The sequence below is a fragment of the Oryctolagus cuniculus genome, chromosome 6 (assembly GCF_964237555.1).
Source record: "Oryctolagus cuniculus chromosome 6, mOryCun1.1, whole genome shotgun sequence".
NCBI lineage: Eukaryota > Metazoa > Chordata > Mammalia > Lagomorpha > Leporidae > Oryctolagus > Oryctolagus cuniculus.
Window position 1 is genome coordinate 67,575,055 of NC_091437.1, and position 19,572 is coordinate 67,594,626.

General features: G+C 51.2%; 1 protein-coding gene across 7 annotated transcripts in view; it reads left to right on the top strand.

The window, feature by feature from the left end:
* Positions 1–19,572, top strand: part of TBC1D9B (TBC1 domain family member 9B) — a 45,674-nt gene that overhangs the window by 331 nt on the left and 25,771 nt on the right. For all 7 annotated transcript variants that reach the window (XM_070076508.1, XM_070076509.1, XM_070076510.1 and 4 more), the window contains exons 2-7: positions 3,355–3,465; positions 8,643–8,761; positions 15,342–15,570; positions 16,432–16,690; positions 18,009–18,216; positions 19,105–19,317. In XM_070076508.1, coding sequence (XP_069932609.1) covers positions 3,355–3,465; positions 8,643–8,761; positions 15,342–15,570; positions 16,432–16,690; positions 18,009–18,216; positions 19,105–19,317 — 1,139 coding nt within the window. The remainder of the gene's footprint in view (positions 1–3,354; positions 3,466–8,642; positions 8,762–15,341; positions 15,571–16,431; positions 16,691–18,008; positions 18,217–19,104; positions 19,318–19,572) is intronic.

The following is a 19,572-nucleotide window of genomic DNA, read 5'->3' on the forward strand; positions in this document are numbered from 1 at the left end:
GCGGGAGGCGGCGCCGGGCTGAGGACCCGCCACGGCCTCCGGGGGCCGCCGCTGAGCCTGTGCAGCTTCCCGGAGTGGACTCCACAGCTGGAAGCCGGTTTTCCCGGTGCCCTTCCTCCGCCTCAGTTTCCCTAAGTGCCTCTGAGGCGTCGAGTGACACAAGCACAGGTCTTTTGTCCCTTCTTCATTGTCAGTCCTCTGAAGAGATCGGGAGCTGGCGCAGGCCCCAAGACCCCTTCCCTGTTTCATGCAGCCTGGAGCTGTTAACCAGGAGAGGGTGCTTGGGCCCCGTCACTCACAAGAGAGGAGCCTGGACACATAGCTGGATTGTGTGACAACCGGGCGGAACCCACCTCACACCCCCTCCACAGGTGGACCCAAGGCCCCTCAAGCTGCAGGGCCTGGGCACCCCAGGAGCAGAGCCATGTCAGGCCTGAGGGGAACACCAGGGTGTGGGCTCCCCTGGGTGCCAATTGTTAGCCTACAGGAATGCTGGCTCAGGGCTGCCACATCTTCCAGTTTTTCGATAGACTTTTCTGTGGAACATCCTGATTTTCAGTGTCACAGCTGATCTAATCCTGCCACATGCAAAGGCTTCCCACGGGTGACTTCTGCCACCAGCCTGTCTTGGGCCACACCTCTTAATGGAGAAGAGATTGTACCATTTCCAAGAAAACTCAGTGTTCCCTTCAACGCTTCTGGCACTCTCCCAGAGGGCCTCAGAGATCGGGCTAGTCCATGCTAGTCTCCTGGACTGAGCTGCGTAGTGGGGGTTAGACAGTGGCCCCTTTGGAGGATCCAGTGGTCAGCCTCAGAAGCTACTGAGCCCACTGAGGAAAGCAAGGTGCCTGATGTCCAGGATGTCCGGTTCCTTCTGTTAACACCAGCGCACCAGCATCGGATCTGGCTGGTGTGCTTCCAGTCCTAGATCACGTTTATGTAGGTCATCGCAGTTGATGGGAACCAAGAAGACCTCTTTTCTGCCTCCCTGCTCCATGTCTCCCCAAGATTGGCATCTGGAGTCTCCCTTGGAGCCAGATACAACTCCAGGGAACTACTCCTTGAACCCCTGCCACCTATCAAGGTTGAGTGCATCTTTCTGTAGCCTCTGCCATGGACTTGTGGCATCACGGACATCATGACCTCCCAGGCACTGTCAAACCGGCAGTGATGTGATTTTCTTCAAGCCATCATTTTTGATGTGCTCACGTGAACTTTTCATTAGAGTCAGTGTGATGAGATAGTTGGCCTATTTGAAAGCATTCAGGTTGGGGCTGGTGCTGTGGCGTAATGGGTAAAGCCACAGCCTGAAGTGCCGCATTTCATATGGGTGCCCATTTGAGTCTCAGCTGCTCCACTTCCAATCCAGATCCCTGCTAATACTCCTGGGAATCCAGCAGAAGATGTCCCGGGTCCTTGGGCCCCTGCACCTATGTTGGCAACCCAGATAAAACTCCTGGCTCCAGGCTTCGGCCTGGCCCAGCCCTGGCCATTGTGGCCATTTGAGGAATGAACCAGTAGATGGAAAATATCTCTCTCTTTCTCTCTCCCTGTTTCTCTGTAACTCTGCGTTTCAAATAAGTAAAATAAATCTTAAAGCATTCAAGTCTCACAGCATGATTATGTTAACAATTTAAAGACTGGCCTTCGCCGCAGCTCACTAGGCTAATCCTCCACCTGCAGCGCCGGCACACCGGGTTCTAGTCCGGGTTGGGGCGCCGGATTCTGTCCTGGTTGCCCCTCTTCCTGTCCAGCTCTCTGCTGTGGCCAGGGAGTGCAGTGGAGGATAGCCCAACTCCTTGGGCCCTGCACCTGCATGGGAGACCAGGAGAAGCACCTGGCTTCTGGCTTCGGATCAGCGCAGTGCACCAGCTGCAGCGGCCATTGGAGGGTGAAAAAAAGGAAGACCTTCCTCTCTGTCTCTCTCTCTCACTGTCCACTCTGCCTGTAAAAAAAAAAATGGTAAAAAGGAATGTCTTTCTGTCTCCCTGTCTCTGTGTAACTCTGATGTTCAAAATAAATAAGTAAATATTTTTTAAAAAATGGACTATGAAACGAGTGTTAAAGTTGACTGAAAAGCAACAATTGTTCATCATCAACAGGAACATGGTAACAATATGTGTAGTTCCTACCAAAAGCAGTGCTTCATTAAAAGGAAGAAATTCCAAATAAAAACAATAAATGGGTTTTTAGCTTGCTTGACCATTCAGGAGTGAACCAGAGAGAAAGTGGTGAAAGACAATGTATTTCTGGCTGATTTGTCAGGAAATAGTGACACCAATGAAAGCAGCACTGCAGTGAACTAGGTGTGCGTGTCATCAGTTCCGGGGAGATCTACGACAAGGAGAACCCAAAGCTTCCTTCAGCCCAGAGATAAAAAATCAGATCAATATACTCTCAAATCTGCCAATTCTAAAAGTGCCCCTGACCTTTCTGGTCCTGACTTTTGAAGCTGGATGAAGAAACTTCCTTAAACTTTCAGTAATGAAATGCATGACCCCGCAGCATAGTCATCTTCCTGGTTTTGATAGGAACACAGTGTTGCAAAACCATCATTCCGCGGAGAAGCAGAGTGCACAGCCAGAAACGATGGGTAAAATATCTGGCAGTTAACAAAACATTATGACATTTTTCTGGGTTTTGTGATTATTTGTGGCATTTTAAAAATTTTTCACTTCATTACTTACATTTGTAAGGCATATTTGTGTGTGTGTTTTAAGATTTTATTTATTTGAGAAGTAGAGTTGCAGACAGAGAGAGGGAGAGACAGAGAGAAAGGTCTTCTATCCTTCACATTTGGGATTTACTCCCCAAATGGCTGCAACAGCTGGAACTGGGCTGATCCGACGTCAGGAGCCAGCAGCTTCTTCCATGTCTCCCACGCAAGTGCAGGGGCCCAAGTACTTGGGCCATCCTCCACTGTTTTCCCAGGCCATGGCAGAGTGCTGGACTAGAAGAGCAGCAGCCAGGACACGAACCACGGGTTGCAGATGCCACAGGCGGAGGCTTAGCCTACTACTCCACAGCACCAGCCCCCTTGTGTGTTTTTCTTAAAGAGGGCCTCCCCAAATTGTTTAAGCTTGGGCCCCATAAAACCCACATCTGCTCCCTACTTTGAGGTAGTTCTGAGATACTTCGGGGAAGAAGGAAGAGAGGACTTTTAGATAGGGACTGGATGCTGGCCAAGGGTCTTTGAGGAAAAGAAGCCCTGTGATACGGGGGTGATGCAGGACGGCTCCCTCCCTGAGCCGAGACCTTCAGACAGTGCCGTCATCACCAGCACCTCCTCCACGCCCAGCAACCTCTCAGTGTGGCCCTCTGCTCATTCTCCACTTCTCTCTGCCCTGCTCCCAGGTCTTCTCGTGGGCACCCTGGATGTAGTGCTGGACTCCAGTGCCCGTGTGGCCCCCTACCGCATCCTGCACCAGACCCAGGATTCGCAGGTCTACTGGACAGTGGCGTGCGGTAGGTGACCTGAGTCGTGAGGGATGCTCTGCGTGGCCCCACTGGAAAAGATGGCCCCTGGAGGGAGGAGACCTAGCCCACATTCCTGGAAAGGCTGCCCTCTGAGAACCCCAAGCTTCCCCTCATTCACTCAGCACAGCACAAAGCTCAGGAAGGCAGCTCCACTGTTCACAGGACACCCCCACAAAGCCCCCAGTGCTGCTGAGGGCACAGGCTCCAGGGGCACCAGTGACCACATTTTCATAGCTGCCTTTGCTGGGGCAGATATAGTCGGGCCTCATGGGTGGAGGATTCCGTATTTTCAAGATCGCTTACTCCCTAAAATTTTATTTATAACTCCAAATCAATACTTCTGGGTGCTTTCATGTTTGTTTAGAGATGTGTGTGTGTGTGTGTTTGTGTGCGCACAAAGCAGTGAAAAAATGGAGCTGTCTGATGTGCAGAGGTAGACAGGGCGGCCCTCACCCTCTTGTTCCTGCCACGCACGGTGAATGAGTAGACTTTTCAGTCTATTTGGTACCACACTGCTTAGCACCACCACGGTTTTCACATTTTTGTGCTCTATGTTGATTTCAGTGTTGAAAACGGGCCCCGAACGTGGTGCTGAAGTGCTGCCCTCTATTACTGAGAGTGGAAAGGCTATGATGTGCCTCGCAGAGGTGGTGTGTGTCAGATGAGCTTCTTCCAGGCATGAGTTATCTCAGAGTACTAAGAAAGCTTGTGCATAAATGGAACTAAAAGATAAGCTGATAACAAAAAAATGAAATATGTGCATAGTTTGGTTTTTTTTTTTTTTTTTTTTTTTTTTTTTTGTAGTACACCTTTCCCATAAGCCTTCTGAAGGACTCTCATAGCATGTTGACCAAGAGTGTGGTGCTAATAACCAGCATTGTATGTTAAACAGAAACAGTAAAACAGTTATGTGCTGTGATCAGAGGTTCACAGCAGGCTAACCCTCTGTTTCCCATGGGGCACTGACTCAGCATTCTGTGATCAGAGTTCAAGGGGCTTTCTGGAATAAGACTTGTGAACAGCAAGCATCTGCTGTGGCTGCCCTCCTGGGAGGAAGGGCACCCACCCTTCCCGAGAGTCAGGGAGAAGTTCCCTTTCGGGGGCACAGGCCAGTCGGAAGTTGCTCTGATAAAATGGTGCTCAGACAGCACTCGCTGTGTTCCGGGCACTTCTCTGAGCCTCCTGCAACTCCAGGACACCCTGGGGCTTTGCTTTGCTTTGCTTTGTCTTGAAGAGCAGGAAACGGTGGCCTGGAGGGGCTGAGTAACCTGCCGGAAGTCACACAACTGCAGCTAAGACAGATCATGTGCTCTGGCCACGGCAGAGGCCTCTCCAGGCCAGAAGCCCTGCGGTCCTGAACCCATGGAGTTCCTGTCTTCCAGAGTGATGAGGCTCCAAAGTTCTCAGCGCACACAGCAGGATCCCCAGTTCGGGAGGGGAGACAAGGGAATAAAGCACAGAGCAGGCAGCGACTGGGGGACGGCCTCCACTTAGTGGGTACTGCTGCCTTCCTCCCTACACACCCTGAACAGCACTCTCCTTTCTCCCTCTGTGATTGTCTGAACTTAGCCCCCTATGTGCCAGGATACCTGTAGAGACTTACATTGAGCAATAAAGATAACCACTTACGGTAACTTCAAAATATGTCATGGAGATATGCACAGAATTGAAACTGCAGGACTTAAGGGTTAGAAAGGTGAGCTACCCAAAGCCAAGCCGGGAAGCCCATAGGATCCCACATCTCTGGGTCCAGAGCTGAAGCAGGGACTTGCCACAGGAGAGAAGGGCTTCCCTCTGAGCTGGGTCGAGGGAGGCTGATATGTGACCAGGCAACACAGACGCGAATTACTTTGAAATGGACCCTGGGGAGAGGGGCTTGTAGTGCATGCAGAGTGAGAATCTGTTTGGTGTAGAGCAGGAGTCCCTTTGGTGATGGCAGAGCTGGTGCTGGGGAAAGGCCCTGCCACACTCTATAGCCCAGTCCTTAGCCTCTTGCCACAACCCCCCCAAGTCCCACAGCCCTGCCCTGGCCTCTGCCCGTGCCTTCTACCCCCACCAGCCTGGCTGAGCCCCAGAAACAGCTCACCAAAACCAAATAGCACCTGACTAGGGCATCCTTACCCCTGAGCCTGGCGTTCAAGGCCTTACAGAGTCTGCCTGCCTCTATTTTTGGACTCTTCCTCCCAGCTGAATGCCTGGCCCTCAGCCAGACTACACACTTAACAAGTACTGAAGCTCCAAGTCACACCCTCCTGGCCACTGCTCTGGGTCTCCACCTCTGTCTAACCTTCCCTCCTACTCTGCTGAGGACCCTCCTGATGTCACTGCCCAGGAAACCCTTCCTAGCTTCGCCAGACTCCTGTCCCTGCCCTTCCGATCTGAAGTGTCACCCATTAGACCAGTAGCCCCAGAGGGTAGGCTCTGCAGCCAGGCAGCCTAGGGGGAGGCTCTGATTTGGCCGCTTTCCAACCATGTGACCTTGGGCAACTTTCTTAACCTCTTTGTGCCCTAGCTTCACCCTGTAAAATAAAAATAATCTTCTCTGTCTCCCACATGTTCTGAGAATGAAATAAGATAATCCATGGCAAATTCTGAAAACAGATGTAGCACTTAATAATCTAAGAGATGGTATACTTTGTTCATCCTTTGCATTAAAGGAAGGGTGAGTTACTTTTAACTAATTTTTTTTTTCAGACTTTAGTTATTTATTTGAGAGAGAGAGTTACAGTGAGAGGGAGAAACAGAGAGAAAGGTCTTTCATCCACTGGTTCACTCCCCAAATGGCCTTAACGGCTGGAGCTGCGCCGATCTGAAGTCAGGTGCCAGGAGCTTCTTCCAGGTCTCCCATGCGGGTGCAGGGGCCCAAGGATTTGGGCCATCTTCTATTGTTTTCCAAGGCCATAGCAGAAAGTAGGATTGGAAGAGGAGCAGCTGGGGCTAGAACTGGCGCCCATATGGGATGCCAGCACTGAAGGCGGAGGATTAACCTACTGAGCCACAGCACCAGCCCCTTAATCATTTTAAATGCACATATGTAAACACTCAGAATTAAAGTGAAGATATCCACACAGGCAGCATGGAGAAGCACTCTTCTGTTTTAGGTGCCAGGAATGTGTGGGTGGAAGAAAATGATTCAGTAGAGATTCAACAGGTGTAAGTTAAACTTCCATACTGAAGGGCGGGTTCTTGACAAAAAGGCAGAGAGACACACACGAAGATCCCTTCCCTATCAGTCAGACCTTGGCCTTTGTACTCCAAGCAAAGGAAACCGTAACAGAAATGTGAAGAAAACTGGTGAGATAGCAAGGTGGCGTGTGGACAAAGTCAGGGATTTTGGGGTAAATGCGGCAGCCTGCTGTGATTCACTTTGTGTTATGTAAATTCCGGGGTGATCATTTTCACGTGGGCATCTTCCCAGGCCCATGGGTAGGATCTTTCCTTGTTAGGCTGGTGAGCAGATTAAATAGCTATAAACAAATGAACCCTAACAGAGACCAACTTGCCTGTGACAGAAGAAGCAGGGCTGTGGACTGAAAGAGTGGCAGGGACCTGCCAGGCCTTGCCAGCAAGGGTTCTGCGGAGTCTTGAGTGGGTAGAAGAGGGTTGTCAGGAAGGGAAGGGGGGGGTGGCCAGCATCAGGCACCCCAGACAAAAAGTCTGATTCACAGTCATACTGCACTCTCTTCCTGGCTAAGGCTCACCACACACCAAGTGCATGGGCCATGCTGCGGGCCCATGATTGACTTGGCCTCCCAGGGGTTCCATAGGCTGTCCCACCCCGGGACAGCTGAGAAGGATGCAAGCTGTTCACTCCTCTCATCCTTGTGTTCTTTAGTCAGAAAGCAGTTCTTGAGTATGACTGCCATTCCAGGCACACAGCAGGGTGCTGGTTGTGAGGGGAGGCAGGCCAGGAAGAGAACTCTCACCCTCTGGCTTTTCCCCCAACGTCCCTTTCCCCTATTCCTCAATAGGAGTTAACAGTTCTTGGAGAGTGGCGTCGTGCTGCCTGCTCTTGTCATTCCATTTCCCCTGGGCCTGCTGTGCCCTCCAGGGCCCCTCCCTGCAGAGGGTCAGAGGTCACCTGTAGGCCAAGGGACAGGGCCAGCTGGTAAAGCTGAAGAGAAGGATGGTGGCTGCTCGCCGGCCCATCGAGGCCTGGTGTGCTGTCGGAAGCTGTAGCCAGCACCTGGGGACACCTGAACTTCTCATGAGAAAGCTGGAGTCACACTATCTGTCTGATTAGTCACATGCATGTGGAACCATGTCAAATTCTTTCAGCTTAAAGAGCAACCCTTACTTGATAGCCAAGTCACACATGCGGTGATGGTCCTGGGGAGACACAGAGGACCCTGGCTGTGACTCTGGCACCTGGCCTCAGGGAGGCGTGGGGTCCTTCTGCCCCATGGGACAATCTGTGACTCTGCCTGAATTCTATTCTTTTTTTTTTTTTTTTACCAGAATCATTCATTACTATAGTTACATACCAGAAAGCTTTAGAAATAAAAGAACAAACAGCTTCAATATTTGAGAGGCAGAGAGACAGAAACAGATAGATAGAGAGAGCTCTTGCATCCACCAGTTCACAAATGTCCAACATAGTGGGGGCTATGCCAGATGGAAGCCAGGAGGCTGGAATTCCATCTTGGTCTCCCAGTAGGTGGCAGTGACCTATTTTTTTTTTTTTTTTTTTTTTTTTTTTTTTTTTTTTTTTTTTTTGACAGGCAGAGTAGACAGTGAGAGAGACAGAGAGAAAGGTCTTCCTTTGCCGTTGGTTCAGCCTCCAATGGCCACCGCGGCCGGTGCTCTGCAGCCAGCACATCACACATCCGAAGCCAGGAGCAGGTGCTTCTCCTGGTCTCCCATGGGGTGCAGGGCCCAAGCACTTGGGCCATCCTCCACTGCACTCCCTGGCCACAGCAGAGAGCTGGCCTGGAAGAGGGGCAACCGGGACAGAATCCGGCGCCCTGACCGGGACTAGAACCCGGTGTGCCGGCGCCGCAGGCGGAAGATTAGCCTATTGAGCCGCAATGCCAGCCATGAAGCAGCATCTTAACTGCTACACTGAGTGCTTGCCCTAGCACTTGCATTTTAATCTCTGGTTGAATTTATGTTTCTGGCATGGCAATTTGACAATTTTTCTTTTCTTTACTTCAAATCCCTTCTAGGTTCTTCCCGCAAAGAAATCACAAAACACTGGGAATGGCTGGAAAATAACTTGCTCCAGACGCTGTCCATCTTTGACAATGAGGAGGATATCACCACCTTTGTCAAGGGCAAGATACACGTAAGTTTTACATTCTACTAGCAGCTCTCATTCCACTTCTCTGGCTGGCAGCATTCACACACAGTCGGCCCTCCGTGTCCATGGGTTTCACATCCACAGGTTGAACCAACCATGGATTGAAAATATACAGGAGAAAGATTGCATCTATACCAAACACATACACAGTTTTCTTTCTTGTCATTATTCCCTAAATAATGCAGTGTGACAACTATTATGTAGATTTACATTGTGTTATATATTGTAATCTAGAGATGGATTTAAAGCACACAGAAGGATGTGTGCAGGGTCTTTGAAAATATTGCACCATTTTATACAAGAGGTTGGAGCATCAGTAGATTTTGGTATCCACAGCGGGGGCCTTGAACCAGTCTTCCACTGATGCCAGGGGCTGGCTGTGTATTGTCTTCCACTTTTACACAGCATGGTGTAAGTGTCACCCCCATTTTTCAAACATGCAGCCTGAAGGGTTGTAAGGGAAGGTTGAGTTCATTGCTCCTGAAAGCCCCACTTACCCTGGTTGGTCCCTGGCACCCGAAGCTCAGCGTGGAGTTCCTTGCCAAGTGCCTCAAGGGACAGATATGCATGAAATGTCATGGAAAATGGAGTTAAAGTTGATTTTGGTGCCAAAAAAAATTTAGAACCATGCATAGTTTTCCACGTTTGTTTTCCATGAACTTTTTGAAGACCCTGTGTATACAGCTCTGCCAGTTCCTTGGCTTATGGAGGAGGAGACTAAAAATGATAGACTATTGAGGTATGTTTTTATTATAAAACGAACATGTTTTAGAAGGGTACATGAGATTTACCCACCAGTCCTACTCCTTGGAGTTTCCCCTGCGGTGACCTGGTTTATGACACATGTATCAAACTGCCCCCACAACTCTGTGTGTGCAGGCCCACAAAAACTGCCTCCCAGCCACAGGAGACAGAGGAATCATGCAGTGACAGTGCCAATACTCACTGGCGTCTGTTTAATGCTGTATGGTTACTGTGCTAAATGCTTTATATTCCAGGGGACTTGTTAAGTCATAGGTGGTTATACTTTATGGAATGTTCTGTAGCCATCAAAATAATGATTAGGAACATTGTAGTAGTGCATGAAAACTAACCTCATAGTGGTATCTAGGTTGTTTCCTCTTTGGGAGACAATTGCCACTATAGTGAGCATTTGTCTTAGGGGATGTGTATGTCTTTTTCTTTCTGTTAAACTGCTGTCTTAAATTGCTCTGCTAGGAGGGCTCTGACAGTCCAGTTGCTGTGAGCAAGCCCGTGAGTACATTACCCCCAGAACTTCACTGGCCTGGGCAGATGGTACCAAGCTCCTCAGCTCTTCTCTGTGCTTTTGGGGTTCAAGACAGGCCCTGTGCTGCCTTCTAGCCCCAGGAAAACAGGCAAAGTGTAGAGGCAGGGAATGTGGAGCCTTGGCTCCCTGCAGGGAGCAAGTTGGGCAATAGTAGAATGGTGGCGTGTGTTATATGCCTCCTATGCTGGGGGTTTCAAAAAGCTCATGGAAAATGGAATCCAAAGATACAGATTTTCTTTTTAAGATTTGCTTATTTATTTGAAAGAGTGACAGATGGGCTGGTGCTGTGGCATAGTAGGTTAAGCCAACACCCACAGTGCTGGCATCTCATATGGGTGCTGGTTCAAGTCCCAGCTGCCCCACTTCTGTTCCAGCTCTCTGTTATGGCCTGGGAAAGCAGTAGAAGATGGCCCAGGTCTTTGGGCACCTGCACTAGTGTGGGAGACCCAGAAGAAGCTCCTGGCTCTGGCTTCGGATTGGCGCAGCTCCAACCGTTGCAGCCATCTGGGGAGTGAACCAGCAGATGAAAGACCTCTCTCTCTGCCTCTGCCTCTCTGTAACTCTGCCTTTCAAACAAATTAATAAATCTTTAAAAAGAGATTTATTCAAAAAACAGAGTTATATAGAGAAGTAGCTTAAGAGAGAGGTTAAGGGGCTGGCGCTGTGGCATAGCAGTTAAAGCGCTGCCTGCTGTGCTAGCACCCAATATGGGCACTGGTTCGAGACTCAGCTGCTCCACTTCCGATCTAGCTCTCTGCTATGGCCTGGGAAAGCAGTAGAAGATGGCCCAGATTCTTGGGCCCCTGCACCCACGTGGGAGACCCGGAAGAAGCTCCTGGCTCCTGAGTTCAGATCTGCTCAGCTCTGGCCATTGCGGCCATTTGGGGAGTGCCTTTCAAGTAAATACATAAATTTTTTTAAAAAAAAGAGAGAGACAGAGAGAGAGAAGTTTAGATCACAGCTACTGGTGTAGGTGGGAAGGATGGAAAACCTTTTTTCCTTCTACCTTGTTAGGTTTGTGGTTAGGGCTATGTAACAAAAAGTAATTAGCAAGGGGAAAACAAGCAGATTTTTAAATTTTTATTTTATTTAGATTTATTTATTTATTTGAAAGCCAAAGCTACAGAGAGAGAGAGAGAGCGCTTCCATCCACTGTGTCACATGTCATATGGCCACAATGGCCAGGGTTGGGCCAGGAAGTTCATCCAGGTCTCCCACATGGGTGGCAAGGGCCCAAATAGTTGGTCCATCTTCTGCTGTTTTCCCAGGGTCATTAGCAGGGAGCTGAGTCAGAAGTGGAGCAGCCAGGACACAAACCAGCACCCATATGGGATGCTGGCATCATGGTGGCAGCATAACCCATTATACCACAGCACCAGCCCTCAGGCAAACTTTTATTGACAGGTATATCTCACACACACAGGGAGGAGTAGCTCAAGGGTTTGGTTAGAGCTTGGCTTGATGTAGCACCTTAGCAAAGTAGCAGTAAACTTAAATGGCAGGACAAAGTGTGGGAAATAAGCCCACCTGAGACTACCTACCCACCAAAAGATGGACTCAGAAGCATGAAGGAAGCAGAAAGCAAGGCATTTGTTGATAGCCGGTCTTGAGAGCAGTGACCAGCAGGTGGAAGCAGGGGTTGCACTCAGAAATTCTGCTTCTTTTATTCCTGTCATACACAGTTCCCTTCCCCCAGTTCCTCATTGGTTGAGCAACTCGGGAAGCACAACCTAAACAAGATGCCACACCTAAAGCAAGGAGAGGGGGGCAATGGGGAAGGAGCCATGGGGAGGTGGGGTTGGGGTATTCTAGGCAACTAGGATGGGGATGGGGTGGTTACACTGTGGTCCTAGCAAAATCCCTTTGTTTTCAAGACTGGCATGAGGGGGAGTGTGTATAAGCCTTCTGTGGTTATGTAGTTGAGACTGCTGGGTGGGATATTAGAAATTAGCCAATGTGCGCCAGGGGCCTAAGGGAAACAAAATTCCTTCACAGAGGAATGTAACAGCCTCGGAAGCAGCCCAGGACTACAAAGTCCTGCCCATACCCCAGCCTTCCCCACCGAGGAAGGCACCCTAGAGCAATTGCTTCTGCTCAGCACTAGTCTGATAACCCTGGGTAATAAAACCTTGGGAGGAATTTTACCTAATTCACACTCAGCAAATCCTTTGTCCAGGAGAAGAGGGAAGAGAGTAAGGAGAAACGGTGGGGAGAGCTGGACCCCATTTCCTTAGAAATTAAAGCCTAAATGTAAACTAGGCTCGCTCGCTTGCTCTCTCTCTCTCTCTCTCTCTCTCTCTCGGATCCTGTCTGGAGAGGTGCCCATCTGCTCCGACAGTTGCCACACCTCACCAGACCTCCTTCCTGAACTCCCTCCCACACAAAGACAAGAACCCAGTCCACCCGTCTCAATTAAGCGAGCTCATCCTTGACCCATTTGGGTTTTTTTCCACTTAGCCCCCTCAGCAGCTGGGCACCAGGCCCTGGCATCGTGACCGCACTTAGAAGAGGCTCAGTTCTTATGAAAATACAGCACTGGGTCACTTTGAACAAGAGGACACCGATTTCAGGCTTCCAGGGGCAAGGTGAACATATGGGGGAACCGAGCAGTCAGGTCTGCTCCCAGAGGCCTTTGATGCTGTCTTTGAGCTGAAAGGAGCCTAAAGCCTCCAGTAAAGGGGAATTTATATCCTGCATTTAGGCAGAATGGGGGGGGGGGGCACTTTCCCTGGATTTACTGCTGCTGAGGTTGCCCTCATCCCTGAATAATTCTTACGTCAGAGGGGCACATTTTCAGGTGATGTATTCTGGTTTCTTTCCCTGGATATGCTCATATAGTCATCTTCCCAATAAGCTGATCAATAAGGCAGCAGAGAGGAAATCTGGTGGAAGTTTTGGTATGGCCATATTAGTCCATGTTTTTCACTATAACAAAGTGCCTGAGGCTGAGTACTTTATAAAGCCAAGAAGTTTCTCCACTGATCGTTCTAGAGATCCAGGGTCAAGGGGCTGCATCCAGTGAGGGCATTCTGGTTGCGGACACTCTGCAGAGTCCTGAGGGGATATGAATTTCCCAATGACAGTGATACGGGAGAAGTGGGGTCTGATTTTATTACTCCTGGCCCTTGTCTTTTACTTAAACAGCATTTTAAGCACAAATTTCCTTCCCTGTGCACATATGCAGTATACAAAATGATAAAGTTTGTTCCGAAGATAAGAAAGCAAAGACATATGCACACATGAGCGTAGAGTGGGCCAGAGGGTACCTTCTCTTGTCAGATGGAAGAGAGAGCAAGCACTTCCCAGTACCTACTTTTATGAGGTGATGTGGTCCCTTGGGAAGTTTACGACACTGCCATAAAATTCTTCATGGGACTTAATATACGTATTTTGCCCTTTCCCAGATCCCAGATGAAAATGAGGCATCCTGGGAAAGAGAATTGCATGGGTAGGGCCTTGTGGTTTGTGACCTCCAGCTCAGCTAGCACCTTGTTCCATATCAGCAAGACCACAGGTGTGCCAGCTTGGGTCTCTCCTCCTCTTGGAAAGCCACCAACATCATGTGACCTCATCTGATTACCTCCCCAAAGCCCCACCTACAAATCCCATCAACAGATGACATGAGGGATTCGGTGTCTTACACGGGAGTTCCAGGTGATGTAGCCACACCATTGCACTGAGAAATAGAAGGGATCAGAGCAGACTTTGCCTTGGGCCCATGGCACCTCCCTACCACCAAGAAGCCCAGCAGACACAGCAGGCCCCGCCACCAGCCCTGGACCCTTGAATTACATTAGTGATCCAGTAATTATGGGTCTGGAATATCAGCATGTACAGTTTGAGATGAGTGCTTTAGGGATCTGTTTTATCCTGAGAGGTTTGGGGCTGGTTCTGGGGTCTAGGGTGATGTTCACTCTGAGCTGAGTGAACATACGAAGCTCTGGTCTGGGTGGGCCCTGCCTGCTGGTCTGGGGGCAAGGGCAAGAAGCAGGAACCCCATGGTACACAGAAGTCAAATGCCAAAATCCTCCAGGACAGAGCATATAGGCAAAGAAAGGGGAGAGAGAGAAAGGCACATCTTTGCATATTGCTCCACCAGTGGGCGTGTGTCACGGAGGTGGCTACAGAGGACCCGAGGGAGACTCCCTTCTCTTCTATGGGTGGGCATCCCTCATCAAAATGCCTGGGACCAGAAGTGTTCTCAATTGGGGGATTTTTTAGATTGTGAGATGTCTTGTGGATGGGACCCAACTTTAAACAGAGTTAATTTATGTGTCATAGATACTGTTACCAGTCACAGAGAGGAGGGTGGTTGCCAGAGGAAGTCTTTTGGGTTCTTTTCCTCAGCTTAATATAGAAATAAAAAGCCAGGAAACAATTTGCAAAGAGGCAGAAACTTTTATTCAATTGACAAGTGACAGAGAAAGAGTCTAGTCTGAGAGGAGACCAGGCAGAGTACCCAAGTGGGACACTGGCTTTGAGAAAGAGTCCCAGGTTTCTAAGGTATTATTGTTTTTTTCATTTGGGTCATTCTGTGGGGGTGCCCACTGGACAGGGGTTTCACATATGTATGTTGATTGGCTTGGGGCTCATGGAGATAGCAGGGGTCTCCTGGAGACTGTCTCCTTAGGGGCTCAGCCCCATCCCCTGACAGTTCTGAGTGAAAGATTGCACCCACTCTGAAGGTGTGATTTAAGGCCATAAAGTCACACCTGCAGCACAAGAAGCTATTAGGCGGGAGATGCCAGTTGGCCTGGAGACAGGCTTTCCAGCCACAGCTGGCAGCCTGCTTGCAAAGGACATTCTAACAATGTCTGAAGGGGTCCACAGATCCCCAGCCCCACTGGCTGGCCTCAGATACCTTAACATAGAGCATGAGGATAATTCCCTGCCATATTTTTAGTGTGCCTGTGCTTTGAATGTGACCCATCGCAGGAGGTCAGGTATGGAACTTGCCACTTGGGGCATCATGTCTGCCTAGAATTTTGCAGTATTTCAGGTTAGGGATATTCAACCTGTATTTGCATCTTTAGCCTTCTTTGTGGGAGTATGTGTCAACAGTTTTCCATAAAAATGTGTAAAATGCTTATCTCACAGAGCCAGTGGTGACTAGAGCCAGGGAATTGTGGGCACTTGTCCAGACTGGCAGGAGCCGTGACTGATACAGCTGCCTCCCCACAGGGGAGGTCCTGCCTGTGCTCTTGGCCCTCACTTCCCCAAGGCCCAAGGTCCCTGCTCCCTTTGACCTGTCCAGCCTTGCCTCTCCTCCTCCCCCAGGGTATCATTGCTGAAGAGAACAAGAACCTGCAGCCCCAGGGGGATGAGGACCCTGGGAAATTCAAGGAGGCAGAGCTCAAGATGCGGAAGCAGTTTGGGATGCCCGAGGGGGAGAAGCTGGTGAACTACTACTCCTGCAGCTACTGGAAGGGTCGCGTGCCCCGGCAGGGCTGGCTCTACCTGACTGTCAACCACCTATGCTTCTACTCCTTCCTGCTGGGGAAGGAAGGTGAGTGCTGGCCCAGCCACCCAACCTTATCGGCCCTGGCTCCCCCAGGCCCTCACTGCCCTGACCTCACCCCAGGGAGTTCCTGGTGGGTCTCCCTCTTCTTGGCCCCCAGTATTCTGTCCCCACAGAGCCACCAAGGGGGTCTCCCCCAAAACCCAGGTGTCACCTTAGCAGCTCACAGCAGGAACGTCTAGACTTCAGCCAGCCTATACCTGCCACTGGTGGGCTCTCACCATGTCTATACCCACTGGTTGGAATCTTCACAGAGTAACTTTCTGTGAAGCCTCTCTTTTCCCTAAGGTCAGTGTATCCAAGAGCTTGCATCGCCCTGAGTTGTGCAGTATCTTGGGTGTGTACCATTGCCATCACCTGCGACAGGTCCTCCCTGTAGGGCACCTGGCCTCAGGATGCAGTCAGCCCTTCTGCTGCCACCATCACCCCCAGACAGAGCTCCCAGGGCTTTCGCTGTCTGCTTTCCTGGCCTAGCCAGCCTGCCTCCCTCTGAGCGCTATCTCGCCTTTCCCTCCTCCTGCTCTTACTACTTACCTGTCAGATCAGGACAGCCAGGTCCTGCTTTGTGCTGGCCACAACATGTTGCTCATGCATCAGAGACTCCCACTCCACTGAGCTGCTCTGGCCCAGTCTCTGCTAGTTCGCCTCCACCCAGTCACTCACATCACTCTTTAGCCATGCACGGGGCAAATGTTCACTGAGTGTGGTTGGTCTGGGGGGCAGCAGGACCCCAGTGGTCTGGTCTCTCAAGGAGTGGTTCCTTCCAGGGCAGGTTTCTGGTGTGGGTGGGAGTCAACCCTGCCTCTCCCAAACATAATTGGTGGTTTGTCTGTCCCGGCGGGTGTCCAGTGAGCCTGGTGGTGCAGTGGGTGGATGTCACACGGCTCGAGAAGAATGCCACCCTCCTCTTCCCTGAGAGCATCCGTGTGGACACCAGGGACCAGGAGCTCTTCTTCTCCATGTTCCTCAACATCACTGAGACCTTCAAGCTCATGGAGCAGCTGGCCAACCTGGCCATGCGACAGCTACTGGACAGCGAGGGCTTCCTGGAGGACAAGGCCCTGCCCAGGCCCATCCGGCCGCACAGGAACATCTCTGCTCTGAAGCGGTGCGTTGCCTTCTGGGGCTCAGAAGGGCCCTACTGTGGGAGAGGGTGGGCCTACTCGGCGCCGGATCCACTGACCCTGCACAGCACCAAGCCAGTGGCTAGGTGTGGAGACCTGACAAGGTTTCCACCTTAACAAGAAGCCAGGTCAGTGCCTCATTGCAGTAGGACATGGGGCAGAGGGTTCCAGGAGGTGTAACGATGTCCTGGAAGGACCACTGGCACAGGGAAGGTTCTTCATACTGTCTTGCTGTCAGCCCTGTGATGGGAGGGTCCTCTTACTATCCCTAGGTCTCAGACGAAGACACCGAGGCACAGAGAGGTCACTACTTGCCTTACTAGTAAGCCATGGAGTCGTGATGGGCATCCCTCGGTCAGGGCACCTCAGGTTGTATCTGAGACCTCTGTGAGGCTGCACCTGGAAGACTGCAGGGAATCTGGGCCCGGGGTACACAGCCTCCATCCCAGGTCTTTGGGCAAGTCAGGCATGTGCAAGTCAAAGTCACAACCACTGTGTTGGAGATGGGCACTAGGGGCCAGCCGTGTTTGAGAAAGAAGCTCCTGGGTTGTAGCCTCAGGAGAAACCTGCGTGGCTAGCTGTATCTCATCAGTTCCCTGGGCCCGAGTCCCACAGCCAGACTCACCTGTGTGTTCACAGACCTTATTCCTGTGGGAACATTTCCTGGAATGCACCAGCAGACATGCAGGCCTCTGGACCAGAATGTTGTGTAAGGATGTCACTACAGATGGAAGGGACTGGGCTGTCAGTTATCAGGCATAGTCAGGGGACCTGTAGCCCAGAACAGATGGAGGCTGTGGACAGGGGCCCCAAAGGGGTGAGGGCCTGGGTGCTCGGCCACTACCGCTCAGCCCTCAGACATGCAAGGGAGCTTTTCTGTTAAGCAGTGCCCCCACACGGTTTAGGTTTAGCTCCATGCCTTTCTGTTGGAAGAGCTTGTCCAGGTTTCAGGTGGGGCCAGGTTTTTCCATGCGAGGAGGCAGCCTTGGGGCCAGGACATGCTTGGTCTGAGCAGGGCAGGCTGCAGGACATGTGGGCCCTGCCCACCCCTCAGTGCCACTGACACCTCACAGGCTGCCTGGGTTATCCTGCAGCATCCTTTCCAAGCAGCCTCCAGGGCATGTTGTATACGCACTCCTCTCTGCCTTTCAATTTGCATTCTAGATTAACTGTAGGGTCCTTGGGCAAAACCGGCTTATTGGGAGAACCCCAGGGATTTAATGTGCAATGTGGGAAACAAGGCCCTGAGACCCCTTTGCAGGTGTGACTCCTGTCCCCTTTGCTCCTGCCTTGTTTCCTCAGAGACCTGGATGCCCGAGCTAAGAACGAGTGCTACCGGGCCACGTTCCGGCTGCCCAGGGATGAGCGGCTGGACGGCCACACAGGCTGCACACTGTGGACGCCATTCAACAAGCTGCACATCCCTGGCCAGATGTTCATCTCCAACAACTACATCTGCTTTGCCAGCAAGGAAGAGGACGCATGCCACCTGATAATACCCCTGAGGGAGGTGAGCGGCCTCTGCTCACACACACACGCGTGCACACACACTGATGCACACCGCACATTCACACATATATCCCCTCCACACTCACATAAAAACAACCCTCACACATGCACACACACACTACACATTCACACATATATCCCCTCCACACTCACATAAACACAACCCTCACACGTGCACACACATACACCACACATTCACACATATAACCCCACACACACTCACATAGACACAACACACAACCCTCACATGTACACACACAGTCCCCCACTTTGTGCTGCTTATCCAGCCTTTTCTCACCCCCTTTCCCAACCAGCCTCATCACCCACTCAGAGCAATCACTGTGCCCACTACCCACCCCCATTCCCATGCACTAGCTCCTCCCAGCTCCTGCTTGGCTGGACCAGCTCTCAGCTCAGCTGCCTTCTAGACAAAGCAGCTAGTGGCCTCAGCTCAGGCTCTGTCCATACTCGCCCCAGTGACCGTGCTTAGCCTGCATGTCCTCTCCCTGGGCCTTGGGGCTCTGCTGGGCCACCCACCAGAAACTCATCCCGTGTCCTCCACTCTCAGGAGACTGAAGCTGCTCCACCACCCATACCTTCGCAGGTATCGCAGGGACAAACCTCCAGTTTTGCTTTGGAGCCAGTGGTCATGGGTCTTAAGTCAGTGGGACCACAGCTAGGCTGAGCAGAGTCCTAGGCCAGACTAGGACAGTTTATATCACTGTCCTCCCAAAGGCCCTGTCGACAGGTGAGAAGGTGGGACTTAGACATGCAGGTACTGTGCCCCACGCTGCACGTGGTAGCAGGGTCGGCATATGGATCCAGTCAAGCACATTCAGCTATACAGCACAAGATGCAAATACCCAAGAGAATACTTCTGCCTTCTCAGGTGACCATTGTTGAAAAAGCTGACAGCTCCAGTGTCCTGCCTAGCCCACTGTCCATCAGCACCAAGAGTAAAATGACTTTCCTATTTGCCAACCTGAAAGATCGTGATTTCTTGGTTCAGAGGATCTCTGACTTCCTCCAGAAAACGCCATCCAAACAGCCAGGCAGCAGCACTGTGGGGAGAAAGGCCAGCGTTGTGGATCCAGCTCCTGAGGTGAGAGTGGCCTCTTGGGAGTGGTAGGGTGGGGACGAGACCAGGAAAGAGCCAGGGCAGCCATTAGCCTCCCTGCTGGAACCTGGCCTCTGTGGTGCAGGCCTTATGCTGGGAGGACAGAGCTGGAGAGCTCCTGTGTGCAGGAGCTGGCCTAGCCTAGCCCAGCCCAGCCCACACACCCACTGCTTGTCATTGTCCCTGTCCTGTCTGCACCCCCAACACACCCCAGTCCCCACTCTGACCCAGCATGCCTCA